Source organism: Plectropomus leopardus, chromosome 22, assembly GCF_026936395.1.
Source record: "Plectropomus leopardus strain MGB_pleo_1.0 chromosome 22, ASM2693639v1, whole genome shotgun sequence".
Classification (NCBI taxonomy): Eukaryota; Metazoa; Chordata; class Actinopteri; order Perciformes; family Serranidae; genus Plectropomus; species Plectropomus leopardus.
Window position 1 is genome coordinate 16,726,034 of NC_142197.1, and position 13,697 is coordinate 16,739,730.

The window sequence follows — 13,697 nt, forward strand, 5'->3', positions numbered from 1 at the left end:
GCTACAGTTACATCAGTTTCACCAAGAACAGCCTCTATTGTGTACAGTTTTAATGAGCACTGCTAAAAAATTAAAGCTGCACTAATTAATATTTTCATGTTAACAATGGCTCAAATTGCTATGTGTAATGTGAAAGAGGATGCTCGTAATGACAAACCCAGAGATTTGTCAACTGACTCTGCAGCTCTATGGAGATTTTTAGCATCTTTTAGCTCAGTTTTACTGCCCACGGCTTGTTTCACTGCTCTCTATTGTTATCTGTGAATCGAGGTCAGTACTTTACTATGAAATAGACCCTTAAAGGAAGATGTCACCCTTAAATGACCACTTGTATATCAATTACTCAGCCCGTGTTACTTTGAATTTGTGAAAAAAAATTCTTTTTTCCCCACATGCCTCCACAAAGAATCCTCGGTACTTTCCAAACAGACAGCCTGTTTCAACAGAGAACCGAACTAAAAGTCAAACTTATTTATGTTCTCTCAGGATTCCATTGACAAAAACAGTAATTTTACCTCTCTGACCACGGGAGCTGCTGATCTACCACTGCCTCGATCAGTTAGTTTGTTTGTCTTATTGTATAACTTTGGTTAAGTGTTAGTGCAGGTTCACCACACAATAAAAAAACATACTACATATTGTGGCAGCAGTAGACCAGCAGCTCCCGTGTTCAAAGAGGTAACATTACTGTTTTTGTCAATGGAAACTTGCTTTGAAGAGATCATTAATAAATTTCACTTCCAGTTCAGTTCCCTGTCAGAAAAGGTTGTCTGTTTGGGAAGTACTGATCATATGAGTCGATGAGATGAATCTTGTATTACACTGTACAAGCCATGCAAGACTTTGTTAACTGATGTTTTGTAGTTTTGGCTTTTGTAAAGTGAGGACCCTTATTACTTTAATCCATCTATGGTTTTCTCAGTTTTTGGGTGCCTCTTTCACTGTGGAGGCATGAGAGAAAAACTTCAAAGTAACACTGGGTGAGTAAATGAAATACAAATGATCATTTGGAGTATTCCTTTAAAAGTTTTCATCATGATACATTGCTGATTTCCATTTATTGGTAACAATGCAATTAACATGCAACTTCAAATCACTGGAATAGTAGGAAACACCCTAGTTTTTATGTGATTTTCTTGTCAGCAGGTGTACTAAATGATAATAAATAGACTGTACTATCGCATGAGGAAGAATTATAAAATCTTGTCAACGCTTGGTATAAACACAAAAAGGAAATTTATCCTACTTCTACTGCTGAATTATTTATCTATATCTTGACTAGTTTCACTTGCTTTGGCCATCAATAATGAAAAACTGACATATCATATATCGTTAATTTTGTGACCTCTGCTGAAATGGGCAGTTCTGCCTTCCATAACATAAAGGTGACTAATAATTCTCTGCAGGTGTACAGTTACTGCAGGTACGACTGTGTTTCTCCTCAAGCCTGAATCAACTGGTCCCTCCTTTTCCCATATATTCCCATATAGAGTCTGCTAAATAGCTGGGATCTGATGTCACACTCGCGTGCGCGCACACACACACACACACACACACACACACACACACACACATACACAGGCTGTCCTTTCAGACCATTTGGAAGTTCAAAAGACTCTTGCTGTGATGAATGTGAGTCTTTTTCTTAATGCAAGCAGACACAAAAAGTAGTGCACATAGAATACAAAGTGCATACAAAGCACCACAACCTCTCACACACACACACACAAAAACACACACACACACATGCTCAGAGTTAATGCCTGCGAGCAACAATAGCAGCCATTTATAACCATACTGTCCTGAGATTCTCAGGTGTCTTGGTTGTTATTTTTTCTGTGAAAGTCTAAATTATCCAGGTTCATTTTGGCTGTAGCTTTGGAGAAATATATTCAGTCCAAGCAGGAAATTTCTTTTTCTTTTCCAATGCATGTTCAATATTATTCCAAGTATTTCAGTATTATCTTTTGCTTTATATACGTACTCTTTAATATATTTCTGTCAGAGCTGCAACTATTTCTGATGTGTTTCTGCTCCCAATATGTCCAAATATTTCCTTCCAATATTACACTTCCTCTTCAGGTGGACACAAAGTTCAGTGATGAGTAGCAGAGGTGCATCATGGGAGGAAATGATGTAATAACAGAGTGTTTATTTGCACTAAAGCAAACAGAGCTATTCCTTAATGAAATCCAGGGTGGGACTGTTTACCCAGAGCTCTCTCGTGAACAGTGAGGGCACTGTGCTGTGTATGGTGGCTGCTGGAGAGTGTGCTGGCACGGCATGGTCCTTCACACAGACATACACACACACACACACACACACACTCTCTGCACAGTAGCTGCACTCATCAGTTTGCAGCTCATTGAAAATATTACCCTCTGCTTAGCTACATTTTTACCATCAAAGCTGTAAAAATCAATCCTGTCAAATATCTTGATGAGACTTACGCTGCATGCACAGACAGCTCCGCTCTGCCTTTTGTTTCACTCACACATTAACCCTTTAACCCCTACATCAACATCAGCTTTCCTGTGCTGCCTTCAGACACTTTTTACACACAAACATTTACACCTTTGACACCTGAGAAAATTGGTTTGGCTTCTTTTGAAAATCTGGGAAAAGGGAATGAGCAACTAGGAAAGAAATGTCCTGCAATTTGCAGAAGAAAAATTGGTAAAAGGTGACAAGAAAATGATGTGAAAATTAATTGGGGGGATTATTAGATATTATTAGATAATGAGAAAATGGGGGAAAATGGCCAGACACCATTTCTATATATATTTAAAATTATTTAATGAAAAAAAAATACAAATAAAATTAGATCAGTTTTATTTTTAGCAGTTTCTTAAGGTTGATTTCTTCATGTATTTTTTAACTAATTTCTTGCTCATTTTTGGGCCATTTCTTGTAAAGTTACTCATTGCCTTATTCCTGTTTTTTAAAAAATAAATCCAGCCAATTTCCTGAGGTTTCAATGGGTAAACAAACATCTACAGACCAGACCTGCCAACACCCTTAAAAATCTGGAAACATTGTGAATTTGAAAGTGAGGCTTTAAGTGTCTTTAAAATTTTTCTAGCATTTTTAAGCCTTAATTTGCAATTTTTCTTTAAAGGATTTCAGAGTTTTTTAAGGCAGGGCTGCTTCTTGCCATTATCTCCTTTTAAAGCGCCAGTCAGTCTTGGATAGTATAAAAAAATGTTTCTTTAGGAGCTGAACATTTGGAAGAAATCCGAACTAACATTTCACTCTCTGTCTCCTTTCTTCCAGGATCCGTCCTCAGCTGGCCAAAGAGAAGATAGAGGGCTGCCACATTTGTACATATGTGATGCCCGGTGAGCCGCAGGTGGTCCTGGGTAAGGACAAAGCCTTCACCTATGACCACGTCTTCGACATGGACGTCCAGCAGGAAACCATCTACACCCACTGCACCGAGAGTCTCATCGAAGGCTGCTTCGAAGGCTACAATGCAACCATCTTTGCATACGGACAGGTCGGTCTTTTGCATGTTTCTAGTCCAGCACAGTGCACATACACACCCTCACATTCGCTGACTTTGCATCGCTCAGGGGGATGGAGCTACTTCTAGCAAGATTTATGGCAGCATGTGATGTGAAGCTGATTTCATATCATCAGCCCAGGACTGAGGGAGTGAACATGCCTCAAAGCTGCATCAGCTCTGTCAATACACTATCAGCTGACATGTCCCAACCCGCTCTCAACACCGGAGCTCTGTATCGACTCTGATAGATTAGTCTGAGAGGGCGAGATAGAAAGGGAGTTTATTACCCAATCAAAGCAGAGTGTGAAAAGATTACTTCGCCTCATACCAGAGGATATTAGTAAAGTCAAAACATAATTGAGAGACATTAAACAGATGAAACACTAATCTGCCCTCTGACAGTTTTGCAGTTTAAAGGAATAGTTAGACATTTTGGGAAATATGGTTTCTCACTATTTTCATGTCAGTACACTAAATATGAAGCTACTGCCAGCAGCTGGCTAGCTTTTAATTGTAATTTTTTCCGCTCTTTTTCTTATATAAATTTAAAAAATTAGATATAAGATGTTAATTGGTCAGCTTTAAAGATGCTAGTAGTCTCAACTCCCTTTAAGCTCCAATAAACAGCCCAACTATAGGTTATTGAATTTAATTATTTTGTTATTATTATTATTATTATTATTATTAGTTTAATTAAGCACTGCTCACTTCCTCTTGGCGCCCGTGATGAGCAGTGACACTGTTCACACTGGACTCACGGCGGCTCAAAGCTCTGTGTAGTTTCAGCGTCGGGTCTATTTTTTGCACAAGCTGTGAGTGATTCTGGCAGGAAAACACTGAAGACAGAAAAAATAGTGTATACTACCCTACAAAACAAAAAAAAATGCAGTAACTATAGGGGTCAAAGTTGAGGTAAGAGCACTTTGGACATCTGTTTTACTGGCTACAAACTCATTTTGCCTTGGAACTTAAAAAAACCCAACATATCTCATTTGAAAAACAGGTAAAACCACTGACTTCATGCTAGCTAGTTAAGGCTACTGAAAGCTAAATCAGCCTGTTTTTCCTTTATGTTTTTGCTTACTGCATTTAAAATTAGCTTTTAAAAAGCTTTAGAATCTTAGCAAATCAGTTTTTATACCACATAAATAAGATTAAATCTAAATATTATATTATTAGAGCTCGCACTGCTAACTAAAAGCTAACTAGCCTAGCTTAGCAGAGTAGCAGTAGCTGCTATCTCAGCCTCTGAAACTAGAGGAATTCACAGTATTTGATATGGTTAAAATCATCTATTCAAATATATTAACTCATATATTTAGACTAGTTCATCAGTGCCTATTGACAAAAAAGCTACAGCAAACATTATTTTAGCTAATGCACATCTTTCTTTATTATCTGTAACTCTGATTGACTAAGTAGCCATAAACTTCAAACTTTTTTTTCTAACTTCAGTGTCAGTGTTCAGTTTCTGTCGTTGCTGCTTTCTGCTTTTGTAAGACCCAGAATGGTGCAAAAGTGGAGCCGCCTTGAGTGGGAGATAAGGGCGATGCTCCAACTTTATAAAATATAAACTTTTCGCACCGTCCAAAATCATTTCGCTCGTGCTTGCTCCACTCACATCCTGTCATTATAACTCATTCTTCTGATACCTCTTCTCTTTGTATTCATATTTTTTTGGACCCTGTGGTAGAGAGGAGGTGTGTAACAGTGAGTGGCAACATGGCATGAATGCTTAATCTGCAATTAAGGAAGCAAAACCAGATGCAGCAACATTGAAGCCTATTAGATAAAAACTCTTTCTATTAGCCTTTATTGCGTCTTGTGTAGACTGAAATGTAAAGATATCAAACTTCCTGCTTCTCAGCATCACGGGCTGCAGCAGTTAAACTTTTCCTCTTCTTGTACTTCCCCTCCACTCTTCTTCTCTCTGTTCATTATTCTCTCCTCATTGTTCCTGCAGCCGTTGTGTTCCTGTCAAAGAGCCTTTCAAAGGGCACAGCGGAGGCCACACACACATGCACACACACACACACACACACACACACACACATAGAAGCATGTGCACAAACACAGAAATCACACAGGTGTGGTCATGTAGAATTTAACCGACATACACACACACACTCCCTCATATATCACCCTACACACACACAATTCTGTCAGGGTTTCTTTCAGTTGTTTCGACAGCGAGGAGAGGGGTGACGCATGAATTTGAGCTCAATGTTGCATTCCTGCTTTTGTCACCATGGTGATTACCCCATCCCCTCTAACCGCCCCCCTGTTAAAGAAACTTCTCAGAGCTGCACCCCAACCTCTGAGTCCCAGAGATTTTTGTGAGTTGAATGAATGATACGGATATATATCAATGTAACACACGAAACCATATTAGGAACACACCTGAAAAGAGCAGAAACAGACTTTTATTACTATTTTTTACTTCCTGTTGGTAAAGTAATCAAGGACTCTGTCTTTTCCCCCATGTCCAGACGGGTTCAGGGAAGACGTACACCATGGGAACCGGCTTCGACGTCAACATTGGAGAAGACGAGCTTGGTATCATTCCCCGGGCCGTCAACCACCTGTTCAGAGGGATCGAGGAGCGCAGACAGGCTGCCACTGAACAGGGCAGGCCTGTTCCCGAGTTCAAGATCAACGCACAGTTCCTGGAGGTGCAGAAACACACACAAATGTGACAGTTTCACAGGATTTTAACCAGAAATTAGCGTCTCAAATTAAGACACAAATGTCAGCACTTAGTCCAAAAGTCCACTCCACTCAAGAGCCATTAGTTCGATGTAGGTAGAGCCTGCAGACAGCAAGAGGTCAAAGGGCAGCAGAGGGTGTAGGGGTGTAAAGTTGTTAAAGCGTCCAGATGACCCTACAGCCATTAAACTGTCATTAGTCTGTCTCTGTGGTCAGCTCCTGGATTTATTTTTAACCATCAACGAGTAGTTGCTAGCAACTGTTGTGGAAGCAGCTGAGGGGAAAAGTAAAGGCAAGGAAGTATAGCAAATGACACTGCTGCTGATGTCATAATTACACTAACTATTCATGCAATAATATGCTTACTATCTATATTCTGTCTCATTTTTTTTAATGATTAAATCTCCAGTTGTACAACGAGGAGGTGCTGGACTTATTCGACACGACGCGAGACCTGGAGGCCAGGAAGCAGAGGTCCAACATTAAAATCCACGAGGACGCCAACGGAGGCATCTACACCGTGGGGGTCACCACTCGCACCGTCACCTCTGCGGCTGAGGTCTGGTGTAACACCCCAAAATAGTTTTCTTTTGCACCTATCCCGGCTGTATTTAATAAGAAGAAGCTTTAAAAATGATTGTTTTACTATCCCATCCTAAGCACCACAATGATAATAAAGGAATAGTTCACCCCCAAAATGATTATTGGTATATTAATTACTCACCCCATGTTACCTTAAAATTATCAAGAAAACTTTATTCCTGTAACATGTTTCCACAGAGAATCCAAAAATTGAGAAACCTTTTCATGAATTGAAGTCATGGGTGGCCATGTTAACAACAAAACTAAATTAAAATGTCCATTTACAAACTCTTACACAACTTATGCAGGATAATACAGGTGTCATTTACCCAGTCGTATGATCAATACGTCCAAAACAGTCAATGCTTTCTGATTGGGAACTGAACTGAAATTGAACTAATTTCTGGTTATCTTGTAATTTTACCTTGCTGAATACGGGAGCTGCTGGTTTATTGCTGCCACACAGTTACTTTGTTTGTGTTAATATGTGACTTTAGTGAATCCAAACTTACCCTTTAAAAACACCAGAGTAACACAAAAACACAAACAAACTATAGACTTAGGCAGCAGAAGACCAGCATCTCCTGTGTTCAGCGAGGTAAAATTACTGTTTTTGTCAAAGGCATCTGACCATTTTGCTGTTTTTAAAACAAACCCTTATGACTTTAGCTCATCAAATTTGTTTTTCCGCTTTTGAATTCTTCATACACTTAGGAGGCATTTTAGAAAAAGTTTTCTTGAAGAATTCAACATAGCACAGGGTGAGTAATTGATACACAAATGTCTTTTTAAAGGTCAGTTTACCCAAATTTGTGTTTTTTATCCATGCAAATACAGTAGTTTCAGCTGTATTCTCACAGCAGTTTTCAGACAACTTTTTATGACATGAATGCCCCCACGCCAATGTTGTGAAAGTTATTGGCTTTCAATTGCTAAAAAAACACATTTATAAATTTCAGCAGTAATGTGTCTTCCTAAAAACAACATATGTGTTATTCTGTAGAATAACTCACAGTTAACTGTAGCAGTATTATTTTCTGCCAAAAAAATAGGCGCTGTGAAAGCTGATCGTAGGAAGGTCAGTTTCTACGTTAATATCATTGTATGACCTTCACCAAAAGATGTTTGAATACTCACATTTTGTTTTGTTTTTATTCCTCACCCCTTGTCTCCTGCTGTCCGTTTCCTCCTCCTCTCCTCTAACAGATGATTCAGTGTCTGAAGCTGGGCGCTCTGTCTCGTACCACCGCCAGCACTCAGATGAATGTCCAGAGTTCGCGCTCCCACGCTATCTTCACCATCCACCTGTGCCAAGTCCGAGTCTGTTCTCCTGATAACAACGTATGTACTCACTCGACAGTGGATCTCTGCTGCCACTCAACATGTGACTGATGTTGTACTCGACTGAGATTATCATCAACTGCAATTTCCATTAAATTGCACTGAAAAGCATCCCCTTTTAATTATTTTCTTTTCTTTTTAATTCAGGATAACGCAACAGACAACCGTCTGGCTAATGACTCGGAGATAAACGAGTTTGAGACGCTAACAGCCAAGTTCCACTTTGTGGACCTGGCCGGTTCTGAGAGACTGAAGAGAACTGGAGCGACAGGAGACCGAGCTAAAGAGGGCATCTCCATCAACTGTGGGCTGGTGAGGAAGCTGCCTGACTCTGCATTTTTGATTTTATATAGAAGTTATTATTGCAGCTTTAAGTCATAGCCATGTGATACATTCATGCATTTGATCCATAATGAATTTCAATATTTTTAAACCACCCCAAAAAATTGTTTTTCTTTATTGCAATCAGGGTGTCTACAGGTATCAGTCACTTAAATTTAATGCCTTTTAAGACCTTTTCAAGATAATTTTTAACCACATTAATGACTGAAAAATCATCTTATTTAAATATTACAGGTTAACATAAATGCAAATAGTATATATGTGGTCCCATGCAGAGTGATCAGAGTTAATCTAAGGTACGTAGTACAAAGTATAAAGTAAAACAAGGTAGGTGTAAAGACTATTAACATCAAAAATGTGAAGGAGGAGTTTGACTCACACACAAATATAAATTGAAAGAATAAATTAAATTAAATAAAATGTGGAAATTAAGAACTCGCAGATTTAATCCTGGGACTATTTGGTTACTTTTAAGGCCTAAAAAATAAATTATACTCTAAAAAGACTCTAAGAGGACCCACAAACAACCTGATCGGGATAAAAATGCCAAGCAGAGAATTGGTCATTCTACAATGACATGTCTAGTAATTTTTGTGGTGTAAGAGAGCCTCCATGTGGCCAGAATATGAATTGCACATTTAATTTCTTTCCTAAACGGGTGTCATTATTGAAAGTTTCACTCAAGTGCAGATGGATGGTGTTTTTCAAACATACAGTGTTGAGTACTCCCTATTTCATTAAGTCCTGGCATTGTTTATACAGTTAAATATCCAATTGTAAACTTGTCAGTTTTCCTTGTCTCACCTCAGCTTGCTTTGGGAAACGTCATCAGCGCCCTGGGAGACAGGAGTAAGCGCACCACTCACGTGCCTTACAGAGACTCCAAACTGACTCGACTTTTACAGGACTCGCTGGGTGGCAACAGGTTTGTAAACTCTGAAAATGTGATTAGCTTAAGTATCTTGATGCTGCAAAATGGGATGTAGGCCTATGTTGTGCCACCACTTTCACTAAGTAGAGAGTAGTGCAGCTTTTAATATTAAATATACCTCACTGGTCTGACATTTAAAACATGTTAATATGAACACTTTATGTGAAATTTCAGCTTGAAAGCCTGACATGGCTCATAAATTATTACAAAAAGCTTTTTACCACTTCCTTTATTTGTGCGTTTTCCAGTCAAACAGTAATGATCGCTTGCATCAGCCCGTCGGACCGGGACTTTATGGAGACCTTGAACACTCTGAAGTACGCCAACAGAGCCCGAAACATTAAGAACAAAGTGATGGTGAACCAGGACAGAGCGAGCCAACAGATCAGCGCCTTGAGGACGGAAATAGCACGACTGCAGATGGAGCTGATGGAGTACAAGACGGTGAGAAAGCAGACAGAAAGGAGGGGAGGACAGTGGGTGGAAGAGATAAATAGAAGAAATAAAGTCAGAGCAGAGGACATGAGTGGAAAGTACTGTATATATATATATATATATATATATATATATTGTAATTATTGGCCCTGTTTGATGCTCAGGGAAAGCGTATGGTGGGTGAAGATGGGATAGAGGGCATCAACGACTTGGTCCATGAGAACTCGATGCTGCAGACGGAGAACAACAACCTGAGGGTGAGAGTGAAGGCCATGCAGGAGACCATCGACGCTCAGAGAGCCAGACTCACACAGATCCTCAGTGACCAGGCCAACCAGGTTCTCACCAAAGCAGGTGGGCAAAAACTCAAGTACCACCATAGTGGACTGCTGTGTGAAGTGAATCCAGGTTAAAGCTAAAGATGCTTCTGCTTATAGGTGAGGGCAACGAAGAGATCGGGAACATGATTCAGAACTACATCAAAGAAATTGAGGAGCTCCGGTACGTAGTGACCACATTTTAAAAGTTTATTTCATTTTGTATCAGTTTGGTATTTTTGTCTAATAAGCAGTCATTTGTTACAGTTTCACTGTACCTTTTTTCTTCCTCTATCAGAGCGAAACTGCTTGAAAGCGAGGCTGTGAACGAGAACCTCAGGAAGAGCTTGTCTCGGGCCTCCACGCGCTCTTCGCTGTACGGCGGCCGCGGCGGCTCCTTCTCGCCTGCCCTCCTCGCCCCTGAGAAAGAAGCCAATGACGTCATTGAGCTGGCCAAGAAAAGCCTGGAGAAACTCAAGAGGAAGGAGAGGAAGAAGAAGAAGAGGTATAGTGTGGGTCTGACAAAATAGGTTTGTTTTTTGGGTTTTTTTATAATGACATTCAGGGACAAAAAATGACCGCGCAGCCACTAAGTCTGCACAAATAAGACAAAAATTCTCAAAGCAACTGCAAAAGGTGAAATGCACCTTTAACCGTGCTGCAAAGCAAATAGTGCCTTGGTGGTGGTGGTGGGGGGGGGGGGTTGGGGGGTAGTTGCAGTTGCAAGTGGCACGCAATTTATGATGCTAGCAGCAGCCCGCAATCTATTCTTTGTTGATTCATCAGTGTGTGGATCATTATAATGCTGCTGGATTAGTACATCCTGGAACATCCTTTGATGTGACCAGAATAACAGGAGCGTGAAGAAGCTGAAAAGGGAGAGTCTTGATGTTTTTCTGTTGCCAGGGCGAGGGCGTGTGGCCTTGTGTGTTGTGGGTAATTATCTCCTGGCTCCCTGCATTAGCAGTTTACACCCTGGTGTTTCTTTAATGGAACGAAAGCTGGATTTAGAGAAGAGAGTGATGGCTATTAATGATGATGGCTGTCTGGCACAAGAAGTGAGGATTTTTTTTTTTTTAATTGTTTTTAGCAGGATTTCTTTAGGCCATATGTGTCATCAGCAGCTCCAGTGTTCTTCATTTGAACTTGCTGTGTTTGTGAGTCTCTGCACTCGCCTGGGCCTCTCTTGCAGCTCTCTCACTATCTGTCTCTCTCCCATCTTGTAATATTCCCTCGCTTGCCCCAACTTCTACGGTCCCCTCTACCTCCTCCTCACCCCTGCACCTCACCATCCTCACTCCCCATCCCTTCTCTCCAAAGACTAAGGCGATATGAGGAGAATCACCACCAAGAGGTTGAACACACCAGGTTTGCTGCATCCCACCCAGGATTGGGTCGAATCTGAATCTGGTTCAATTACCAGCGGTGCAAATCATTCAAATGTGCCAAGTAATTGAAAGGATTCCAGCTGATTGTTGACCTGCGTCCGAACCCACATCTCCTTTTAATTCCCATATAACTAATCTCTAACTTCTTCTGCACCTACAGGTGGTTGACACTCCTGGAGGGAAGCAGATATTTTAACCAGCTCTCTCCTCTGAACCCTCTGTTCTGTCTGTTTTTCCTTTTCACTGCACACAGCAAGATGTTGATCAGATCTCATTTAGGGGCGAGATATTGATTATACTTAATGCAACCCGACTTGTTCCACATGGGATAAAATGATTGCTCAGTCACATTTTGCGCACGAGCAACAGTGCAACTTGCAAATTCAATTAATATATGAAGAGAGCTGTTAGATTGTTAACCGTTCACAGTAAAAAAATCCTCTTATTTAACTGCAGCTCTGTGACGGTTTAACTTCACACTAACATCTAACTGTTGAGTGAAAGCTTCTTACACCGAAAAAAATCAACACTTTATGTCCGAGACAAGCTTACAGTACTTTGTTTCAATGTATTGTTCCATTTCTTTATTTAAGTTTATTGTAAAAGAATTTTATTCAACATTGTTATAGCAATAACATATTTAAGCTTTATTATAACAGTACTTTATTTAACTTTATTGTAACAGTATTTTTTATTACTTTTTTATTATTTATTATTAAACTTATTTATCAAACTTTACTATTGTTAAGTATTTAAGAGTTTGACAGTAGTTTAGAGATTCCAGAGAATACTCAGATACACAACATGTATAGTGATAAGTAACGTGTAAAAATATTACAAAAAAAAAGTATTTATAGGCCATATCATCCAGCCCTAATCTCATCACAAGTAGTGTATTAACCTTAAAATAAGGATGAAAATCGGGGTGTGATAGTTTTAAAAAAGATCAGGATTGTTTTGTTTTTTTTTAAAATCAAGTTTCTAAGGTGATGGTGTGTAAAATCTGGTCAACCAATCTGTGTGTGGCAGTTCTTCTCAAAATGAAATCAGTGTGTAATAATAATAAAAGAGTGATCAGTTAATCATTTTGTCTTTCCCAGTGTGCCATTAATGTCATCCTCCCATGCAATCACAGTGAAATCATTCATTGATACACTAACTCCACATCTGCTCCTGATCTGATCAAGAATATCATTATTGGCATGTGCCCTTTACCCATCCTTGTTTTAATTTGAGTTTCAGTTAAATCCCAGTCTGACCTCCAGTATGAGAAGAGTCAGTAGCTGTCTGACAGTCTTTTCCTCTTCCAGTGTAGTGAAAGAGGAAGTGCCAGACAATGACCACGAGCGAGGCAACGAGGAGGCCGAGGTAAACAATCGCTAAATCAAGCGTTATAGATTGATATTTAATCCTTTTACCCATGGATTAATGTTGACTGTCATTTAAACTTCTTGAATCTGAGAAAAAATGGTTTGATTTCTTTCAAAAACACAAGGAAAATATATTAAGCATATTGCCAAAAAATGTCCCACAAACTGCAAAAAAAATTGTTAAAAGAGACAAGAAATGTATCTGATAACTAGCTGGGGGGGATTGTTATATATTATCAAAAAAGTTATATAAAGAAAATGCTAATATATATATATATATATATATATATATATATATATATATATATATATATATATATATATATATATATATATATATATAATATTGTTGTTGTTCCTGTTTGTTGTTGTTTTTCCCTGCAACAATTTCAAATAGTTTGTTTTTGATTTATTTACTTTTTCCTTATTTTCAGGTAATTTTCTTGTAACTTTTTGGTAATTTCTTGCTAAATTTTGGGCTATTTCTTATTAAGTTACTCGTCGCCATCTTTTCATTTAAAAAAAAAAAAAAAAAAAAAAAAAAAAGGCCAATTTGCTCAGGTTTCAAAATCTCAGATATCAAACATATCCAAGAGTGTATTTTTCTTGTCTTCTTCATGTGTGTGCTTATATGCTGACAGGAGGGCAGCGACCACGAAGAGGGCGAGGATGCAGACGGAGAGGAGGAGGACTTTGACATGGCTGGAGATGAGACGTCTGATGATTCCGACTCTGAAGAGCTGGAGGAGAAAGGTAAAGTTAGCTGCAGACGCTACATAC

General features: G+C 39.2%; 1 protein-coding gene and 1 long non-coding RNA gene across 5 annotated transcripts in view; one reads left to right on the forward strand and one right to left on the reverse strand.

Annotated features, from left to right (window-relative positions):
- The window catches only part of LOC121961184 (kinesin-like protein KIF21A), a 42,661-nt gene that overhangs the window by 13,346 nt on the left and 15,618 nt on the right, over window positions 1-13,697 (forward strand). For 3 of the 4 annotated variants that reach the window (XM_042511066.2, XM_088072521.1, XM_088072522.1), the window contains exons 2-14: window positions 3,274-3,496; window positions 5,995-6,177; window positions 6,621-6,770; window positions 8,000-8,134; window positions 8,282-8,446; window positions 9,286-9,401; window positions 9,656-9,851; window positions 10,007-10,196; window positions 10,280-10,343; window positions 10,458-10,664; window positions 11,480-11,527; window positions 12,858-12,915; window positions 13,559-13,670. In XM_042511066.2, the coding sequence (XP_042367000.2) occupies window positions 3,274-3,496; window positions 5,995-6,177; window positions 6,621-6,770; window positions 8,000-8,134; window positions 8,282-8,446; window positions 9,286-9,401; window positions 9,656-9,851; window positions 10,007-10,196; window positions 10,280-10,343; window positions 10,458-10,664; window positions 11,480-11,527; window positions 12,858-12,915; window positions 13,559-13,670 (1,847 nt within the window). The remainder of the gene's footprint in view (window positions 1-3,273; window positions 3,497-5,994; window positions 6,178-6,620; window positions 6,771-7,999; window positions 8,135-8,281; window positions 8,447-9,285; window positions 9,402-9,655; window positions 9,852-10,006; window positions 10,197-10,279; window positions 10,344-10,457; window positions 10,665-11,479; window positions 11,528-12,857; window positions 12,916-13,558; window positions 13,671-13,697) is intronic. The other variant, XM_088072523.1, reaches the window with a different exon arrangement.
- Window positions 5,909-8,032, reverse strand: LOC148185891 (uncharacterized). The gene is made up of 2 exons (XR_015775478.1): window positions 7,931-8,032; window positions 5,909-6,171 (listed from the first exon to the last, which is right to left on the reverse strand). It is a non-coding gene; the product is annotated as an uncharacterized LOC148185891 (long non-coding RNA).